Raw genomic sequence first — 21,252 nt, forward strand, 5'->3', positions numbered from 1 at the left:
CTTATCATTCACCATTATTAATAAATCTTGGTCTGAAAAAAATTCCAGTTCTTTTTCCCTATGTGCACTAAATTCAAGACCCAAGCTTCAGAGTTTCCTTCACCTGCTGGCTTGCCACCAATTCTAGATAATCAAGTGCTGAAGATAAGAATAAGTATAACCGTCTAGATCAATGATGCATTGGAAACACAATATAACATGAACTATTTTTTGCATGAATTATAATTTTCAGTCTTAAAATGGAGCATTTACTCTCTTCTACATTTGAGAAGCAGCTAATGTCTTTTGAACAAAGCATTAGAACTTAACCAAAAAAATTAGTCGGGAGACAGAAGCTATGGCTTTGTGGTTCTAAACAGAGAATCTGTGGGTAACGTAAGAATGAGGCGGCCATGTGGCCAGGACGGGGTGGCAACGAATCTACTGAGGTCGAGTCGAGCCTCTGCCCTGCATGCATCTCAATTCTGGGCCCAAGAGCAGCTTGTCTCTCAAGGGTACACGCACAGAATGGCATTCACGGAAACTATGTGTAAAACCTAGAAGTCTGATTATTGATTTGCAACGAGAAATGTTAACTGCTGAGGGGGTCAGACATTTGAGTCTTCCAGATGGCATCTTTTCTCCCTACTATCCTATAGATGCTAATTTATGATCAGAAGGCCCATGGAGTCCTAAAAAGGGGGACTGCCTCTAAGGCTGAGTGGGTGGGTGTGGCCATCTTCAGAACAGGCTACTGGGCCTCAGGGGCAGATTCTTCAGGCCAGGTGTTCTCTCCCTTGGACAATACTTGGAAGGGCAGCTATCATCATTCTGAGCCCACTCCCTTCTCTGATTGACAGTGAATCATTCACTTAAAGACAACTGCTTTCATCCATTATATATTTATTATGCAGTTTCCAGTCAGGGAGGGTAATGTTATTTCCCTCATTTCCAAGTTGTTAGGGGAGAACTCTTCAAAGTACTGATAACATTGACCAAGATGGAGCTGAACACAATTTTTTCCAGTTTCTTGAAGGCAGCGTAACGTATTGAGTAAAGCAGACCATGAACTTGGGTAGACCTGGATGTGAATCCTAAGTCCGCCACCTCCTGCTTGTGTGAAATTCATCTAACAGGTATTAATTGAGTACCTATGATGTGACCGCCACTGTGCCAAGGGCAGTGGTAGATAAGTAAGATGGTCCTGTCCTCGCCAAGCTCACGGTGCATTGAGGGAGAGAGGCGTGTGAAGAGAGGGGTGTCTCAAAAGCAAAGGGGAAGGGCAAAGGACAGAGCGTTCAGTTGTACTTGAGGAGAGGGAAGGGGAGGGTCAGAAAGGCTCCATCAGAGAGAGAATGTTCCAGTGGAAATGAAAGATGAGTTATCAAAGCAGATAAAGAACTGAGCTTTGGGGACATTCCAGGGCCAAAGGAATTTGGCCATTGGACAGTAGGCATGGAAAGCCATTGAAAGGCTTATAAGGTAGAGCTGTGTGTGTGTGTGTGTGTGTGTGTGTGTGTGTGTGTGTGTGGTGGTGGTGGTGGTGGTGGTGGTGGTGGTGGTGGTGGTCATATTGCATTCTGAAAGCTTGGTGAGGCCAGTGTGGAGGACAGATGGCAAGACTATGGGATGGCAGCAGGGAGATCGATGAGCGAACTCCTGCAATGATCAGGGTAAGAGCTGAGGCAGGCCTGAACCAAGGTTGGAGCAATGAGGCTCGGGAGGGAGCAAATATGAGAGAGATTCAGCAAGACAAGAGAGAGGACCTGCTAGCTGGTGTGGGCACGAGAGAAAGGAGACATTCATACTGAGTGCTGCACTCGCTAAGTTAAGGGACTCAGGAGGAGAAGCTGTGAGGGGCGTGTATGTGTGTGTGTCGGGGGTGGGTGAGGGGGTGGGAGGGGCGGCAGAATTAATAGAATTATCAGATATCATCAAATTTAAGATGCCATGCCTTATACGATATACCATCAAAAAAAAAAGTACCACCAAGGAAGAAAATTATACTGCCATGCCACAGATTTTAAGATATGTTCCGATTTTAGAGATGTGAGAATGTGAAAAAATATGCATGTGAAAGTGGGTGAAAGAGGGAATTTTGGGACCTGCTGGATGTGAAGTGCCCTGGGACCTCCGTGAGTGAGGCCGCTGGAATGAATGGCCTGCAGCTCAGAAGCGAAGTCTGTGATGGAAACGCTGATTAGGAAGCCAGGAGCACATGGCTGCTGAAGGCAAGGGAGCATGCGTTATGACTCAGGGCGAGCTCTCTGTTTCCCCTGACCCAGAGCTGTGGTGAAGCGATGGTGCATGTAAAATGCTAACACTGTGAGCCCGGTTCAGCCCGCGGAACGTCAGCTCCCTGTCCTGCCCTCGACCACGTTTTGGCAGCCCTGGGCATTCCCTGGTTAGTGTAGCCATCGAGGCATGCCAGCTCCAACTGCTCCTTTTGCCATGTCCCTGCAGCTGCAGCTGTGGCTGGGGTGATCCATCCTGAACAGCAGGTTCGTCGCTTACCCATGGCCTCACCTACTTACCAATCTTTACAGCTTCAATAGCTTCATCTGGGCAAGGGGATAATAACAGCTGAAGCTGGGGCTGCTGTGGAGTACTGAATGTTTAGCAAGGACTCTCAGCAAGAAAATACTGTCCATAGACCCAGCTACTGAAAAAGCCCCTCCAGGTGGCACCTTACCTACCAAAGCACATCGAAGCCACTGTTGGCGACCACCCGTTCAGGCATGTGCAGCGTGTGCAGAGGGTCGATCAGTCCCAGCGTGGGTTTGATGGCTCGGGAAGCAATGCCTAAGACACGGATTTTCAATTGAGGCTAAGTATGGACTCCATTTTAAAACATTCAATAACTTTAAGATAAGGAATTATCCTAAAAATAAAAAATATGAGACAAGGTTCATTCTCCTGTATGCAAGTGGCAAGGAACAGTGGAAAGAGATTGGGAGTCAGAAACCCGGGTTTTTCAGTGGAGCTGAAGCTGCTTCTGGTTGGAAAAAGCCAAGTGTGAGCATCTCTTCCCAAGTCCAGGATGAGTGACAGCATTGGCTCTGGTGGGAGTATTTACACCACAGAAATTGGCAATTACTACAAATCAGGGCTTATTTACTTATTAAATTCTAGAGAGCTGGTTTATTAGCACGCCACTGGTTTGGTTCCTTGCTCTGCAACTTACTGTGTGTCTTTGGGTAAGTCACTTAGCCTCTCTGAGTTCTCTATGAGATTAGATTATACCATCACAGGGCCTCCATCTCACACAGAGCTGTTGTAAGGATCACATTAGATGACATGAAAAATTCTTTTTAAAAACTAAGGTAGGGCTTAAGTGTTGGTAACTATTATTATCTTAACAATGTCAAGGGATAATGTAATTTAATTTTGAAAAGAGAAGTTACTATAAAAATGTGGTTGAATGTCAATTTATTCTGCTACAAAGGCCCAGAAGAAGAATACTGAGCCAGACTCAAGGAGAGGGACATTTCTGCCACCTTAGCTGAGAGTCAGAGAGGAAGACAGGATAAAAATGATAAAGAAGATGGAAAGCAGAACAACTGTTACTCAGGAATGGGGCTGAGGGATTGACTAGGAAGGAGCAGGAGGGAACATTCTGGAATGATGGGGATGTTTTGTGTCTTGATTGGGGTGGTGGCTACATGGGTGTCTATGTTTGTCAAATTCTATCAAACCAGACTCTTAAGATGCATGCATTTTATTATATAAAATGATGTTTCAAGTTGATTTAAATTATGTCAAGTTGATTTAAAATATTAAAAAGGTGGCCAAGAAAGGGAATGACCATTTATCATTGACATACAGTCACTAACTTGGGCAGAAAAATGGCCAATCAAGGTTCATGACATTTTTATATGCTTGTGTAGGTAATTTTCAAAAAAGAAGTTTATTAGATTGTTTCATATTTTTATATGTACTTGGAAAAAGAAAATGCATATATGTACGTACCCTCCCCTTAACTCCATAATTCCTTGTTAAATATTGCGATTAAAGAAGAGGGGATGGGGTTGAAAGGTAAGAGAGAGAATTAAAAAAAATGTTAATGGGCAAAATTCTTACCAATTTTTACTTTCAAGTGTTCATAGTCAAAAATGGCAACTCCGGTAGTTTCACTCCCAGTTCCTGAAGTAGTTGGGACTTGGACAAAATAATATTAATTTTAATACAGCATCTAAATAAAGGTTGGTGGAGATACTTAATTAGCCTTAGGAAATAAGGAGCAAAATTAGAGAAGGAAGCTTTGCTGCCCTCATTGCTTGTCTGATGTCTATTAACATGTATGTCTGTTTCACATGTATGTTAGTGTCTGCATTAACATGCATGTATAACAGTATGATGCTTGTGTTGGCATTAACATGTATGATGTCCAAGTCTGCATTAAATGCATGCATGTGTAACCTGTGTATGCATTTTGATGTGTATGTGTGATGCCTATACCTGTGAACATGTGTATACGCTGTCCATGTCTGTATTAACACACATGCATGTTTAATGTGTACATGTGATATCTGTTTCTGTAGTAACATGAGGAGCTCTGGGAACCTCAGGTTCCTCGGTGCCAGTACTTAAGCAGCTGCAGTGGGTATTCAAATGCAGACTGTGGGCATCTCCAGGAAGAAAACCCCTATTCGCCTCTCTAAAAGACGTCTTCATTCCCTCTTGGCAGCAAGTAATGCTCTGCCTTTGCTGGGCTCGTGGTTTTGTAGTTCTGTCAAGTTTCTAAACTTGACTAATCATGCCTCTGTGTGATGCTGCCACAGTCTCCCCGGAGGGCTCCACTTGCCAGACATCGGTTATGCTGCTCCCTGCTGACTGCTCATTCACATCAGAGCAGTTCATCTGCCATCAACTCACCCGCATCCCATCACAAGGCCCATTCACAATGGGGACAGGACATTAAACTGATATTTTCCAGTTACCAGTTAGTGCATTTGAGCTGTAAAACTTTAAATAGTAATAAGCTAACAGCCATAAACAGAGAGGGAAGAACAGACAGAGGGAACCCAAAGTCTGTGTTAAATAGACAAGCTATTCTGATTTGGATTTGCGTGTCTGCGCCCCTGGCAGCCACAGAGCAGATGTCACCCAGAGCGAGGCGGCCATGCTGGCCACATGTCCAAGGGCAGACACAAAGCCTCAGGTCAACTGAAGAGCCATTATGTGGAAGAAAGGGTTGCGTCAACACCAGAAAAATAATAGTGAATGTTCCCTTTAAACTCCACAGCGGCTGGCAAAATGGGACAAAACAGAGTGGGGTTTAGAAGAAACACCTGCTGAGAGAGGCATCTATTAAGTAAATGATGACCTGCCCCCTTCCTTCAAATAGTGATTTCATAGCTTTAATCTGCAGACTTTCCTAGCACTGACCCAATAATTCCTATCTGTGCAATAAGGAAGATCAGAATTTTAACATAAGTGAATTGCTGTCTGTTTTGATCTCCAAAATGACGAGATCAGAAAGCTTTGGAAACATCTACTCTAACATTCCTGGCTTGCATCTTTCCTAAGGCCTTTTGCCGATTGCAAAATAAGACAAACAAATACACAAGCAAGCAAACAAACAGTCTTTACCTGCAATCAGAGGCTTAAGAGGCACAGACACGGGCTGTCCCTTCCCAATGGGGGCACTGACATAATCTAGGATATCAGAGTGAGGGCTGGACGCAAACAGGTTAGCGGCTTTACAGGTGTCCATGGTGGAGCCACCACCCACAGCAACGTAGGCATCAAAAGCTCCCTTTCTGGCAAACTCAATAGCTTCCATGAAGCTTAGAGAAGGGAAAATGAAAGCATTATGTCATATTTTTCAGAAATAAATGGCCATGCCATTACATAAGGCCTGGGACACGTTTTAAGCAACAGTGATACGTGTTGGCTTCCACGTAAGGTAAACAACAATAAAAAAATACCTTTTATCGGTTGGTTCCACCCTCACATTATCATAAACCTTAAAGTTTATGCCATTCTTCATTAGAGAATCCATAACTATTTGTACAGGAGGAAGCTGGGAAAGGTTTTTGTCTGTCATCAAACAAACATTCTTAGCACCCATGTTTTGTAGGTCCTACGGTAACGAAAGTAATTTATAAGTTAGGTTTGATTGCACTAGAAATGTACTAGACACTCTGGTAAGCTGAACGTTGAACATTGAAAAAAAAAACACAAAGAACTCAACTGTTGTCAACCTGCACTTTTCAAAAAGATATGTCACCTCTACAGTAGACTCTAGAAATCTTAAATACTTGCCATTCCGACTTCCTTTGTAACTCCTGCTCCATATCTAATATTTGAAACAGCCATCTGAAAAAAAAAAAAGATGTAGGTGATGGGCGTATTAGGGATTTGACCATTTCATTTCTCAAAGCATGAAATGGTTTCTCATTGTCTAGAGAGTAAATATTTATTCAATAGCATGGCCTTCCAGGTCACCCTTAGACCCATCATATTTCTTTGAGCAAACCTTGACTCTAGTCACTTTGGAATTATTTATCTTTTTCCAGACTCATCATAAACTCTCAGTTGTTCCCTCAGCTTGAAATGCCTGCCTTCTCTTGCCTCTATGCCTAAGTTACCTCTCAAATTTCTATTTTCCATTTTAAATGTTGTTGGTTCCTCGTGTATTTTTTACCCCTTCGTTCACTCATCCAACCATTCATCTATCCAACTACTGTTGCATGCATGTATCCATCCATCCATCCATCCATCCATCCATCCATCCATCCATCCTCCGACCCACCCCAAAACTACTGTGTGCCTGCTATGTTCCAGGCTCTGTGGTAGGCTCTGGTAATACAACTACTAACGAGAGAAACACGGCCTCATAAAGAGCTTTCATATTGATGGATAATGGGTCACTTTCGTCTCAAAGACGTTTTGTTTGATCCACATTATGTTTAGATTTTTTTTTTGAATTGGCTAATAACTCTTAAGAATCAGGATTAAAAAAATACAATGTGTCTGTCTTATCTCTCTTGAATAATTGGGCAACACTAAGCCTGCATTCCTGGGAGGCAGCAGTCACGTGGGGCTGACTGGAGGTCGCACTTTCAGATGGGCCTGTGCTCTCAGTGAACTTAACTCCATCCTCACCCAGCCTGCTCAGGGGCAGGTTAAATGTTAGGCCCCTGGTGACATGTACTTTATGATGCTTGAACTAGGAGGAGACAGGGATTTAAACAAATACTTATGTAAATACGGTGTGGTAAAAATTCATCAGAATGAATTGTTCATTTATTCTTGTGTCAAAAAATTACTTGGACCTCTTTTGAGATTGCTATAATTACAAAACTAAAGAAGATTTAATATACAACATATATAAAGTGGGAGTTTGTAGAATTGGGAATCTGTCCTATTTTAACAGCTATCCAGAGGACAAGTATCGTAGGCACGACTCATGTTAACAGGTTTCTATTCCATTATCCTAACACGGTACTTTGCTAACTAGGGCCTGATCAAGGGAACATCAATTAATAACCGATTTCAAATGATATAATACTGCATTAGCAAAATACTCTAGTTGTATTTTTTTCAGGTCATTCATAAAAGAAAGAATAGACTAATTAAATTTACCTCGAAGGCATAATCTGTTGTTTTCCCATAAGGTGAAAATCCAGGAGCTAGAAATGTAAAACTTAGCATCAGAGTAGGCGTCAAAAATAAAGCAATATATTGTTACTTGACAGTAAATTGGTATTCCAGCAGTGAACACCAGCAAGGAACATAAACATCTCCCTTGAAGCCTTACCTAAAATATATTTTTCAGGTTTCATTGTTGCATATCAAATTAAACCTGAATTTTAAGAGAATGTAATGCTAACTTGATGCATATTGTGTGAAAATAGAGGTACTTAGAATATTTTTTTCCATTGAAATTAAAATCTACTTTTGAAAACACGATGTGTAAAAATCTTCCAGAAAAGAAATCCTCTATACTTTACAGATGGGTTATTGTTAGAGAAAAATGATTAGTAAATTCATTAATTAGAGTCCTGCTTACACTTCTTATAGCAACCGTGACCATTTGTTTAAATTAAGATTTTTTTCCATGGAGTTTACTTATCACAGTAAGATATTTCTATTTTCAAGCTTATGCATATAAAAAATTTTAGTTTTGTGAAATTTAACTTAAAAAATTTATAAAGTGATATTTCTTTGCAAAGTATCTGGTTTTAGTTATGGCAAAAATGATATTCTGTGATATTGGAACAACAACAGGGCCCCACTAAATGAATTTTATCCTTGTTTTTATCTATTCTTTTTATCAGTCCTAGTGAGTCATACAATTGAAAAAAAATCTACCAAACAATTTTCACTACCATTTTTTTTTTAAAGAAAAAGACCACAACTAGACAATAATCTACCTTCAGTTTCCTAAGGGTGAGGGTATCCTTAATCAAAATTTAAATTTCTTTGATTACTATAGGCTTTAAAGAAAAAAATCTATTACTCCTGTGACTAAAGTTTAGGAGAAGACATAAATTAGATCCTATTAAACAGAGGTTATCTTTCTCTAAATTACTAATATTATTCCCCCAAACAGGAAATTTCTGATCCTTTGTTGAAACCAAGTAAGAATTGGAGAAAACCAGCTGAAGACGCATGTTCAAGAGGGCCTGGAGGGCTGGGCATGTGTCTGCGTGGTCGATGGCCATTAATGAATGGGAGGTCCCTTGGCTAGTCCTTAAGAGTGAGTCATTCCACCGGCAGGCAGAGCCCTCAGTTATTTTGTCTGCTCTACTCCCCAACAGGCTTCTCTGGGGGGGTTTTGCTTAAGATTCTGCATGGGCAGGCCGCCTCCTTTCTATCCCTCCCTGCACTGTTTAGATTTGACCTTTCCTTCTAAGAGGTAAAATCAGTGTTTGTGTCAGTAATTCATGTGACAGCCATTCTGAGGACACACTGAAGTTACGCTGGGCTTCCTGCTGCTTTGTGGACAATGGAGTTGGTACTGATTAAGATGTTTGTGGGAACTGCAAACTTCTGTCATTCTTTTCAATTATTAAGAAATAGAATGTTATTTTAAAAATTAATACCAATAAATTTTTTCCTTCCAGGAACCACCTTGTTCTTTAGCTTCTTTCTTTCTCAAGATGTACTAGAAACTTCCAAAGATTTCATCTTGATGAATTCCGTTTGATGAACTCAGACAATCTTAACATATATATTTGAACCCAACCCATAATCAGTAGCATACATTCAGCTGCCATCATATAATTAGAACTACATATTACCAATTTCAAATGAGAAGACAACCATTTTTATCAACCTTCTCACATCCCTTGATTTTCTCTGCTTTACCCTTTGTCCAAATATATGATGCCAACTGTGGAAGCGGAAATTGTGGCCAGTCTAAAAATACAAAATGTATTATTACCTTGGGAGTAAGTATGCGAATGAGTTGGGCACTGGCATCTAGGGAAAAGAAAAAATGTAAAGTGAAACTAGAAAACCCAAAGACAAGAAGCCTTAAGGTAATTCACTTTGCAGCTTATCTATAACAGTCTTAAGACACCATCAAAATAGTAGCTATTGGCAAACACTGTACATAGAAGAAAAGAGAAATCACCACGGACAAAACATTGGCTCAGAATATTTCCAGTGTCGTAGGGCCATTCTTTCATGAATTATTCAAGCAGTGTTTAATAAATGCCTACAGGTAGCTGAGATGAACACCCAGGGAATATAAGTAAGTTTAAGATTGGGGTTCCTGGTCTCGGAGAGGTCCCAGCTCTTACTAAGTTAGGTGTTTTGACCAAAATGACCCACAGTTAACTATTCTCGCACCTATTCTCCTCTGTACCCCACCCGCCTCTTCCCACCAAAAACTTTCCTGTATTTTCCCATGGTCTTCAAGGTGTTTAATTTTTCTTCAAACAGGTTCTGGGCCTATTTGTGCCTGGGCCTGCAGGCCTCCCTGAGTACTACCTCGAGCCTCTGTCCTTTCTCTGCCAAGCTTCAGGGACCAGCGACCACGGCCCAGGCTCCTTGTGTTCATCCCCTCCCGGCCTAAATTGCACTCACACCTGCCCCTTTCCTCTCACCAAATCCCTTCCTTACTCTTCTCAGCTCTCAGCCTGCTTCTCTGCTCTTGCCTTCCGTACGTATCCCTTCCCTGTCCTGGTCGCCTCCTAGTTCTTGGACAGTCCCGTCTCTGGCTTCCCTTTGTCCTGCTCACTATCGGAGTGTCCTAAGGGGTTTTATGTTCCTAATTATTGCCCGGGGACCTTGTCATAGTTGGGTCCCTACGGATATGTGAATGTATAACCTTCTGTCCCCCATTCAAATTTGGAATGAAAACATCTGAGGTGGGAAAATGGGGAAGGAAGGGAAAGGGTTGAACTCAACGGCGGTCACGATCTCAAAACCTGAGAATCGGCAAGTCAGAACCACGAATCAAGGCTGCCATCTTGTGGGCGTCGCGAGAACGCTAGGTGCTAAGTGTTTCCCGGGAGCATCCCAGCTGGTCTGATCCAGCCTCAGGCTCCCTTCCACAGGAGAAATGCAAGTGGGCAAGGCCAAGGTGTTCTCCTTCACGCGGGGGGGGGGGGGGGGGGGGCGCGCTTTACACACTCCAACGACAGGAAAAAAGAGGCAAAGGGAAGAAGAAAATCAAACCCAATCTTTCCAATGCCCAGGACCAGTGGGAGCACACGCTTCCTTCCACCTCCACCTTCCTTCTCTTTTTATAGTTTTCAGACTCTGAGGCTATCTGTTGGTCATTTCTACTCCTTCTTATTTGTGCCTTGAATCCCATCCCCTCTTGCCATCTTGGGATCTCCATCTGTCCTGCATTTCCTGCTCTCCCTCTTCATTCGATTCTTGTCAGATCATATTTAAGAGTTTCTTGTTAAAACTTTCAACCTCTTGCCCCTCCGCTTGCTCTCGCTGTGTCTCGACTCCAGGCCTATATCTGCTGGTTCCATTTCCTTGCCTCTCACACATTCCTTGGCCCCTGAAATCTGGCTGCTGTCTTCACAAGTCCCAGCATTCCTGCTGTATCCTTATGTCTCAGACCTCCCACCACCTTGCTCTCACAGCATTGAACACCGTGGGCCACCCCTCCTTGGGTGGCTGAAACACTCTTTTGGCTTCTAGAACTCCTTGCTCACCTGAGTTTCCTCTAATTATTCTTCCTCCAGCTTCTTCTTTTCCACTCTGCCCATTCCTTAAATGTTGGATTCTATCCCGGGCTCACCCCTTACCCTTTATAGCAGTGGTTCTCAACCTTCCTAATGCCGCGACCCCTTAATACAGTTCCTCATGTTGTGGTGACCCCCAACCATAAAATTATTTTTGTTGCTACTCTATAACTGTAATTTTGCTACTGTTATGAATCGTAATATAAATATCTTTTTGTTTTCCGATGGTCTTAGGCGACTCCTGCGAAAGGGTCATTCGACCTCCAAAGGGGTCGCGACCCACAGGTTGAGAACCGCTTCCTTAAGGCATCACCTTTTAGCTGGAGCACTATAATTACCTCTACTCTTTCTTCTCCACTTTACACTGCCACCAGAAAGCTCTCACATAATTCTAATTATGCCACACTTGTTTGTCATGCAACCATTCCAAAAACATGTTCTACATGACACTGGTTCCAAGGGATATAAATGATAAAAGAGTTCTATGGTGACAGGTTTAGAACAAAGTTTAAATACAGCTAACCTTTTCCCCCCACTGCGGGACTTGTCAGAGCCCTTCATGTACCAATGTATGTACCCTGACTCTCCAAGAGGGCTATGCAGCACTGAGCAGTTTCTCAAACCTATCTGGCCATGGAATTCTATTTTCTTGGGGCCTTTCAAGGTATTAGTGTTTTACACTGAGAACTATTGCTTCCATAATTTTCCATTATCCATAAGACACAATTCAAATTCCTTAGCACAGGGCTGAGAACAAAGATTGTGAAGCCAGAATATCTGGGTTCAAATTATGGCTGTGCCATTTGTGTGACACTGAACAAATTCTTTCTCTCCATGCCTTTATTTCTTTATCTGTAATATGAAGATATAACACAGTATTGCATAGGATTGTTGTAACGATTAGAGTTAGTAGTAACAGTACATGGTATAGGTAAAGGGTGGGGGACAGTGCCTGACACATGGTAAGTGCCCGATAAGTTCTATTTTCTTATTCATGGTCTTTCACCATCTGTCTTCTCCATCCTCGCCTCCTCCTATGAAAGAAGGTCCAGATTTGAACTACATTTAGATGCTGGAACGACATCTCTTGCCTCTGGTGCTGCTCTTCCCTTTGCCTGAAATGCCTTTCCGGCCCCCCACCCCATCCCCCATGCTTATTTACCTTCCCCTTGGCTTGAATATTTCCATGTTTTCCCAGGCCCACTAGTGCACTTGCACAGTCAACCAGTATTTTATCATGTGGCTGCTATGTACCCGGGATTTTTACGGGGCAAGTCTGAAACATGTCATAACACTTAACACCCTGACTCCCTCCCTGTACTGCCAGGGAGTGAAGCTCCTGGTGCTTTCTCACGTCCACCTTTCTCTTCTACACCCTCTGTCTGCTGCAGTCCGCATAAGCCCGTTTTACAAACCTTGTCCTATCCTCGATATCCTACTACACTTTAAACTGCTCCAGGGTCTTTCATCGTTGTAGCCCCAGCACCTAGTTGGCACATAACATGTACCCAATATAAATGTGTTGATTGGCTACATAAATTCGTCTTGGTCACTGTCAAGCCCTCCACTGCCTGTCAGGATGTGGGACCAGGCACTGTCCTCTCTGGGCTGTAGCTTCCTTAACAGATCAGGGTCAAGCCTGCTCTATGCGCGGTGCATGGTTGCACGGCAGTGTGACAACGCGTTCCTGCCCCACGCGCAGCGGGCGCGCCCGGCTGTAGACCTTTCCCCAAGTTCTGGAAAGTAACCCGAGGAAGAATGCGCGGGGCCCGGGCGGGTCACACCCAGTGGGGCTGCGTGGGCACGGCGGCACCCTCGGATCCCCTGCCCGCCCGCCGGGCCCCGCACTCACGTTGCGCGCTGCAGTTGGCTCAGCAAGTGCGCGACTCGAGAGCGGGCGGCGGCGGCCATGGCTACGCGGGCGTCTCCCTGTGGCCCCGCCCCCTGCGCCGGCCAATCCCAGCCGCGACCTCATCATCCCGCCCACTCGGCCGCGTCTGCCACCCACTTCGCTAGGTACCCTTCGCCCAAGCCTTTAGCCCTCAGTGGCTCAGGACCCCTTTCCCACAAGACAAAACCTCAACTGTTCCAGCTGCAAAGTCTCACCATCCACCTTTGAAATTGCCGTAAAGATAACTGCTCCGTAGGGTCTTAAGTCTCTCTTCTTAAAACCTTCTGTCACACGTGGGGAAAGGGAGAAACGAGGGTATTCTTTCCGATTCCTTTAGAATGCTATTCTGCTTTCTTAAAGTATTTTCAGAATAAATTAAGACACTGCATGTAAACAAGAACCTTGCAAAAAGCCCGAGGGTCCTTTTTTACAGTATAGTGGTGTATCCAATTGCTAAATTACCAGTATTGTGTCCAATTGCTAAATCAATCAAGTCTAAAAACAAAAAAGAATTCCCAAACAAAACAGCAACAAACCGCCTCCAGCCCTCCCTCCCCCACCCAAGATTTTAAAAGGTTAAGTGCTCTGTGAATGGCTTGGCTTTTGAAGTTGTTCACATTGCGTTAAACGGTTTAATCAGTAGTTAAAAATGTTCCATGATTACACTATACCTTGGGAGGGTTTAGCAGCCCGAAGTGTACCTAGTCCCCCCAGTGGCAAAGTTCATCAATGATCAACTTGGCAAAGTTCAACTTTTAACTTAACCTGCAAGTATCCTAAGATAGTGATGACTGAACATGTGTTTTAAGTAACCTATTATGAAATCTGAACATTTTCGTTCATAGCAATTTCTAAAAGTAATCTTATAAAAATGAGAACACTGAAAAAATGAAAGAAAATATAAATTCCCAATTTTAATTTCTTGTCAGATCAAATAGTGTGAAGTCCTCTAAACGCTGTAATAGTAGCAAAAACGATCCCCTCCCCCCAACCAATCCAGGGATTCTAGATCTATGAATCCTTTTCAGGAGATATTTTTTACAAAGTTGAGTTACTTAGATGAATTAGGGCGAGACCCAGAATAGCTAAACATTTCACCTAAACAAAACAGTTCAGATCAATTTGACAAATGAATCAAATAATATTCCAATTAAGGATTTTGTGGGTTTTCTTTCTTCCCCAAAACAGACCTCATATGAGCCTTTAAAAAATTAGGGACATAAATGTTGACAAAGATTTAAGTATTTTCTGGATTAATGAGGATTATTACCATTATTAAACTTTATCATTTATAGCAAATCAGTGTTTTCAGTGTTGAAAGCATGAATTTTTTTTTCAGAGACACCAGTTATACTACAATTTCAACATTATATCTGATACCAAAAGAAGTATGAATTTTTCTAAACAGTGGTCTCGCTGAAATCATAATTTAGCTGCTTTGTGTTTTTCAGACAGTAAATGAAAATAATCTGTGCCAGGTATTCAGGTCACTGGCTTTCCTTAAGAGTTCTACCAACAGCCAGAGTTAAAAGCAACGTTAGATAAAGACACACTTTTATTAAATAACAGGTTACTTGTCAGGCCAGTTTTGAAAGTGTAATCTTTCTGTGTGTCACCCCCCCCACCTGCTTTGATAAATAAATACACAAGATTGTTAGAAAAATAACACAGAAATCAATCTATTTTAAGTCTCTGAAATATGACCAACTCTCTCTCACACCATACACAAAGTTAATAATAGAACTCATTCCTAGTTTCAACCAAATTCTTTATCTAATTTTTATGTCCTCAAATACATCCTTTAAATCTCCAGCCAAAGTCTTGGTTGTGGGAAAAACATTAACTTGTGGAGTCCAACACTGACATACTATTTTGAGGGGAGAGCAATCCTAGCCCTTCAACTTCAAGGTCAATGAAGGCAGCGACCACCTTATTCTGCAACCCCCTACAGGTCCTAGAACTTAACATTTAGTGTAGTTCTTGGTTTACAGCCAAGTCCGAGGGTGAAATTCATTTCCTCCTCTTTCCTCCTTGGTGTTGCCCTCCTTTCCTCTTGCCACCCAAGCCAGGCGGTCGGGAATTCATCTTGCCTCCCAAGCCCCCTTTCCTTTTCCCTCCCTGGCTGGGCGGGCCGCCTTTCCTCTTGCCTCCAGGACCCTGACGGCCTCCCTTTCTCTTTCCCTTTTGGCTCATTTTCCTCCTCTTGGCCGCCTCCTCCTGTTCCTCCTCTCTGATCTGCTTATTGGTGGCCCTCGTCACGTCCAGCTGAGGCTTTTTGCTGTTCATGACTCGCAGCATCTCCAACTGGCTCTTTTTCTCGGCTGCAAAGTCCCCGAAGAGGGGCTGAAACTTCCTCTTCTTGCCGGAGCCCCGGGGAGCCTTCTCCTTCGGCAGGCGCTCCTGGAAGCGCCCCACAGAGGCGGTGGAGACCTTGGCCACCTGCATGGCGCGGCCCAGCTCCTCCTTATTCTGGTGTCCCGTAGGGTGCATGCCAGCCCCGCTGGGCACCTGCGTCTTGTGCGCGCGGGCTAAGTTACGCAGTCGGTTCAGCTCGTTCTTGGCCACCCGTTCCTTCTTAGCTTGAATCCGCTTGGCGAACTGGTCCTCCAAGGGGTCGGCACTGCCGGGCACCTCGATCAGCCATTCCTTGGTGTCGTCGCGGGCGCGCTGGTAGCCCCAGCGCCGCCGCCACTGGCCGCTCACCTCGTCCCACACCAAATTGGTTTTCTTCTTGGGACGGATGCCCTTGAGGCGCGCGAACTGCTGCCATCGCGTAAGCGGCCGCGGCCGGGGCACCGGCTTCTCGCGCGGCAGGCGAGTGGTGGGCTCCGGCCGCCGCGCTACCAATGCCTCCTCCACGCGCTCCGTGGGCAGCTGCCACAGCTGGTTGATGAGCAGCTGCGTGTTGTCCCGCGCCAAGGCCCGCAGTTCGGCCTCCGGCGTGGGTCCCCCGCGCAGCCCAGTGGGGGGGTTCCGGTCCGAGGCCAGCAGGTTACCTAGATCGAACTCCAGCTCCAGCTCCTTGTGCACCGTGATGCGCTGCAGCTTCTCTGCCTCGTCCCGCTCCGCCTTTGTCAGCAGCTCCTCCACGCTCTGGCCCTCCATAGCTCCGGGTGGGCTCACTGGCTCCAAGAAGTCAGTTCAAATTACTTCTCCAACAGCGCCGGCTCAAGCTAAGGCAATACAACCACGTGCGATCACCCGGACGCTCGCCCCGGAAGAGAATGCTTCACTTCCGGAGCAACCGGAAACGGGTGCACAATCCGGGCCTCCAGAAAAGGCCGGCAGAGGGCGGTGTTGGAGAGTAGATGGCATTGGTGGTGGCCCTTTCGGCTCGAGCCCAGATGGAGGCGGGGCTGGCGCGAGGAGCCCAGACCACAAATTCGTGGAGCTGATTGGCACTGCGGCCTCGTGGAGGCGGCGGCGGAGCCGGGGCGGCGTAAGTTCCTGGGGCCGCGGATTGTGGCGGTCCCGAGCGACTCGGTCGCAATTTCCGTGAAAATGCGTTCTCAAGATGTTTAGCTCGACACATTATTTCACCAGCCCCTTGCGTGGGGGTCGTGGGTTGGGGCCAAGAAGCACACTTTCCACAGATACATGTGAAGCTAAGTGTAGAAGACTTGGTTTGCTTTGGCAGCGAGCGGGCTAGGGACCGCCCCGAGTGGGTCCGCTTGCTGACCGCCCGTAGCCCAGCGTCCGGGGCCACATCCTCTCCAGGCTTGTGGCAGAAGAGCCACAACCGGCTTTGTGGTTAGGCTGCCTGGGTTCCAGTCCTGACTGCCCGTGCTTGACCTTCAGCCTGAACTTGTTTGGGCCTAATTTAAAACCTGTAACCTCCTTAGGGCTGTTATAGAGATAAATGAGTGAATATGTCCCCAAAGGAGTTTAGACCAAGGCCTGGAACATGTCAGTGCTCAATAAAAGTTAACTAATTACCTGTTATTGTTTAATCTTCATCATGGCCCGGGGAGCGGCGCTGAAGGGGAAGTCTTATGCAGAGATTAAACACCAGGTTCTTGAGCCAGACGACCTAGAATAAGATACACGTTTACTGTACTACCTTGGACAAGTTGTTTAACCTAAGTGCTACTCATAAGTGGATAAATATGAAAGTTTCCCATATATGGTAAGCACGCAATAAACCTCAGCCGTTGTTATTCACCATATTCCTCTAATGACAAAGGAAGGCTCAGAGAGGTAAAATAACTTGTTTAAGGTTATACAACTAGGACATGTGAGAGCAGGAGGTAGCTTACGGCTTTTAGGACTACATATTCTCTGTAATGTTTTCCAGGCTCCCAATACTCTTAAAAGCGTGGTCTGGATCAGTATCATAGCACCCGTGGGAAGTTTGTTAGAAATGCACAGTCCTGGTCTCACCCCGGACGTAATAATTCTGAACCTCCATTTTAATAAGATCTGTAGGTGATGAGCATGTACAGTTAAGTTTGGGAGGCACTGCTGATTGTGTGGTTTACAGGTTTTATTTTTCTTTAAAGGGCGGTTGGGAGTAGTGAAGAGGGGATTATGCTGGAGAATTAACCTATAGAAATGGACATAGTATCCATTAGGAAATGGATTCAGTTGAGTTTCTGCTAGAGAGGGCTTTAGATACAGCCTGGTCTGTCACACCTGCCCCGAGTTTGGTCTCTTCTTGAACTCACTGTCTTTCCTCCGATCTCCTTTGTTCATTCACTCATAAACCATTTAATGAGCACACTTTGTACTTCAGGCATTGTGCTAGAATCCTCTTTCTTTCTCTTTTCCGAAAGGGTTTTTAAGATTTGCCAGGGTTTGGCTGGCCGAGTGATGCAATGGTTAAGAGTTGGCTTGGGACGCCAGCTCTGAGCAGGAGGGCCCCGGTTCGGATCCCACATGAGGGCCAGTGACACTGCCCTCCACAGCTAAGATGCTGAACAACAGCTCAACCTGGGGCTGGGCTGCCGTGAGTCACCGGCGATGGCATAGGCTGCAGCCCCTGCTGCAGTGGGCTACCGTGAGTGGCCAGCAGCCAGCGTGAGCAGCTGGCAGCCGCAGTGAGCGGCCATCCTGAATCCGGCGACTGATCTGCCTCACCCGGGAAGAGCGCAATGATCACAATACCAACATGGGCCAGTTAAGTGATATCCCCCACAACTAGACTAAAGAACAAAAGGATAGCAACTTGTCTGTTCCCCTTCTCCGATTCCCCAACGCTGTTCCCTTCCCCCAATTCCCCAATAAAATATTAAAAAAAAAAAAAAAAAGATTTGCCAGGGTTTTCTGAGCCTTTACCTTAACACTCAGCACCAAGTCTTTAATACTTCATCCCCTGGGCCAAGACTAGGTCAATGACCATAGTAGGTAACTGCTGTGAACCTTAAAGCTTTGGAGATTTGCTGTAGGAGGGAGTTAAGGACATTGACAGTTGCTTTGGACCTGGCTTAGCTTCTGATTCATTCATTCATTTAACAAACATTTGAATGACTATCATGTTCCAGACATTAGATGCAAAGATTATTGAGGCCTTATCGAACAGTGGGGAAGAAAGAAAGGTAAAGAGAAATTTACCATATGACATGACTGGGTTTTTTTTAAAAGATTTTTTATTGGGGAAATTGGGGGGGTGGGAACAGTGGTGGGGAATTGGGGGAAGGGGAACAGACAAGTTGCTGTCATTTTGTTCTTCAATCTAGTTGTGGAGGACGTTGCTTCACTGGCACAAGTTGGCACCATCATTGCGCTCTTCCCGGGTGAGGCAGGTCAGTCGCCAGCTTCTGGACGGCCGCTCACAGCGGCTGCTGGCCGCTCACGCTGGCTGCTGGCTACACACGGTAGCCCATGGCAACCCACTGCCACAGAGGCTGCAGCCTACGCCGTCACCGGCGATCCAGGGCAGCCCAGCTCCAGGTTGAGCTGTTGTTCAGCATCTTAGCTGTAGAGGGCAGTGTCACTGGTCCTCATATGTGGGATCCGAACCGGGGCCCTCTGGCGTCCCAAGCCAGTTCTTAACCGTCGCACCACTCGGCCGGCCCATGTGGATTTAGCTACTCTATCAATATTCTGAGTTAGGGAAAAAAGAGCAGATGTCAACAGGTGTTGAATAGTATGAATTCTCACTGGATGAAATGCTGTTTGGTTTGAATCATACAGGTTAGCTCTTAATTGAACTCTAATTGTTTTGTTTTCAAAGTGTTTTGTGGTTTTTTTTAATTCCAAGTGGATTTTAATTTTCTTGATGACTGAGGACTGATTTTTACTCACTTTGCTGAGCATAGTGCTGGATACATAATAGGTATTTAATACATGATTGCTTGAAAAAAATAAGCTTATTAAATAGACCTTACTAAATTAAAAAAGGATTAATGTTGGCTGTGTTAGATTTAAGGTAAACAAAACTATTAAGATTGGGAATTAATGCTTTAAAAAATATCTTGAGACAAGCAGGTAAGTGGTGGCCTCCAGCTTGCATTTGTATCATCTTTGTGTTAGGCAGGATTGTGCAGTGTCAAGAAAAGGATGTGCAAATATATGTGAAATTATTTTAACAGTACAGCAAATGGCTGCACATATCTCTGTTGGTTTTCCTCTTGTCTTTTCTCTTTGTTCGTTGCCCTTCTTCCTTTTGCCTCATAATGCAGACAGACCTCAAGCTTGGTCACTAGATCCTCCTTTTCTCTTTCTACCTGCTCTCCATGCCGTTTCATCCTGTCTCAATGGTGTCAGCTGCCTTTTTGTGTGCAGAGGTTCTTAGAGGTACATCTGTATTCCTTTCCCTTTCAGAGATTTAGGCTCAAATCTCCAATCACCTGCTGGGCGTTTCCACTATAAATTCAGCATGTTTAAGGCTACATAACATCCATTCACTTCTTTTTCCCCCAACAAATGTTTATAGAAGGCCTTTCACGCCCGAGATACTGTGTTGGGCATTGGACATACAATGGTTAGTAAAAATAGCCTCAGTTGATGCTATTGTCATTCTAGTCTAGTAACTTAGGCTTGAAACTATGATGTCATTCTTGACTTTTCTCTTTCCATCTTCAAATCTATCCAGGTAGAAAGTCCTGTTAAATTTGTCCCCATGTTGTACCCTTTCCATTCCCACTACCAGGACCTCCTCTAAACAGGGCCTCTTCATTTGCTTCTCTAGATCCTCCCTCTGCCCTCTGCCCTGGTGTCCAGCTGGGTGCAGCCAGCAGGAGATCTGAGAGTGTGAAGAGAGTAAGGTCAAGGCATGTCTGACCTCAGCCCTCTGCAGATTGCTGTGGATTGGCTGGTTCCTCTGAAAGGCCATAGCTCCAATCAGGCAGCTCTCTCCACGCAGCCACCCTCTCCTAGCTCCTCTACTTCCCTGGTTCCTGTAGGCCTTGGAGTAGACACAGCTCTTGCTATTATAGCAGTCTTCTTTTTGAGTTTCCTTAAACTATGCCCACATCTTTGTAATAGTCCCTTTGTTGACCTTTCTTAAATTACCCAGCTTGACTGCTACCTGTTTTCCTGCCTGGACCCTCACTGATACCCAGGGAGCTATCCCAGAAGCTCCCTAACAGCTTCCTGCCTCTGGTTTCTAGAGGACGGTCCTGAAGATTATCTTCCATAGATCTGGCCACGTCACTTTTCTTAAAAACTCCCTTCTCTACCTAACAAAATATGATTGTTCTTGGTCTTGGATGTTCATGACCCGGCCCCAAACAACTCTTTTTACTCATATGGCATATAGTGCTCTTGATGCTTATTTTCTAAATATTTCTTCCCATTCCTATTTCCCATCAGCTGCCTTTGTACAACCTTAAGGACATTCCTCAGAAAAGGCAAATATGAGGCGCAGCAAAGAAGAATCAGTCATTATATTTTTGTAGTAAAGACTGTGAAGTTTTCCATTCACGTAAATGAATCTATAGGGTGATTCTCCTGACCATCCCCCCAACACCCCCCCACCCCACACACACACACCCCGCCAAACCAGGGACAAGAAGGTTAAAGATATGAAGGTAATACCTTTCACATTTTCAAAAAACATAGCTACTTTGATCAGTAAAACATTTTTGTAAGCAATTTTTCACTCTTTTGATACTGCATTAACTTAGATTTAGTTTCTAAACGTTTCTCAGTTGCTCATTCTTGGAAGCGGAAGTTGTTAGAGATGATTGAACCATTTTTTCAGCACAGTTATTTTGAGTATTTTTGTCTAAGAAATTCAATGTGCCAGTAATTTTATAAAGTAGTACAAAAGGGCCCTTAAAA

General features: G+C 44.6%; 2 protein-coding genes across 2 annotated transcripts in view; both read right to left on the reverse strand.

Moving 5' to 3' along the window:
* Positions 1–13,062, reverse strand: part of ADHFE1 (alcohol dehydrogenase iron containing 1) — a 29,287-nt gene extending 16,225 nt beyond the window's left edge. The window contains exons 1-8 of the mRNA XM_019632702.1: positions 12,991–13,062; positions 9,374–9,411; positions 7,570–7,616; positions 6,247–6,300; positions 5,910–6,064; positions 5,572–5,768; positions 4,060–4,137; positions 2,676–2,781 (exon numbers count right to left, since the gene is read on the reverse strand). Of these exons, the coding sequence (XP_019488247.1) occupies positions 2,676–2,781; positions 4,060–4,137; positions 5,572–5,768; positions 5,910–6,064; positions 6,247–6,300; positions 7,570–7,616; positions 9,374–9,411; positions 12,991–13,049 (734 nt within the window). The 5' untranslated portion in view covers positions 13,050–13,062. The remainder of the gene's footprint in view (positions 1–2,675; positions 2,782–4,059; positions 4,138–5,571; positions 5,769–5,909; positions 6,065–6,246; positions 6,301–7,569; positions 7,617–9,373; positions 9,412–12,990) is intronic.
* Positions 13,063–14,566: 1,504 nt separating this feature from the next.
* RRS1 (regulator of ribosome synthesis 1) lies at positions 14,567–16,263 on the reverse strand. Its single transcript, XM_019632703.1, has one exon. It carries the CDS (start codon positions 16,132–16,134, stop codon positions 15,040–15,042), a length of 1,095 nt encoding a protein of 364 aa, XP_019488248.1. The 5' UTR covers positions 16,135–16,263; the 3' UTR covers positions 14,567–15,039.
* Positions 16,264–21,252: the final 4,989 nt, after the last annotated feature.

Source organism: Hipposideros armiger, unplaced genomic scaffold (genome assembly GCF_001890085.2).
Source record: "Hipposideros armiger isolate ML-2016 unplaced genomic scaffold, ASM189008v1 scaffold_1164, whole genome shotgun sequence".
NCBI lineage: Eukaryota > Metazoa > Chordata > Mammalia > Chiroptera > Hipposideridae > Hipposideros > Hipposideros armiger.

Bases quoted from the DNA above. Each gene is read 5' to 3' on its own strand.
- RRS1 (XM_019632703.1), bottom strand. From the start codon at position 16,134: ATGGAGGGCCAGAGCGTGGAGGAGCTGCTGACAAAGGCGGAGCGGGAC.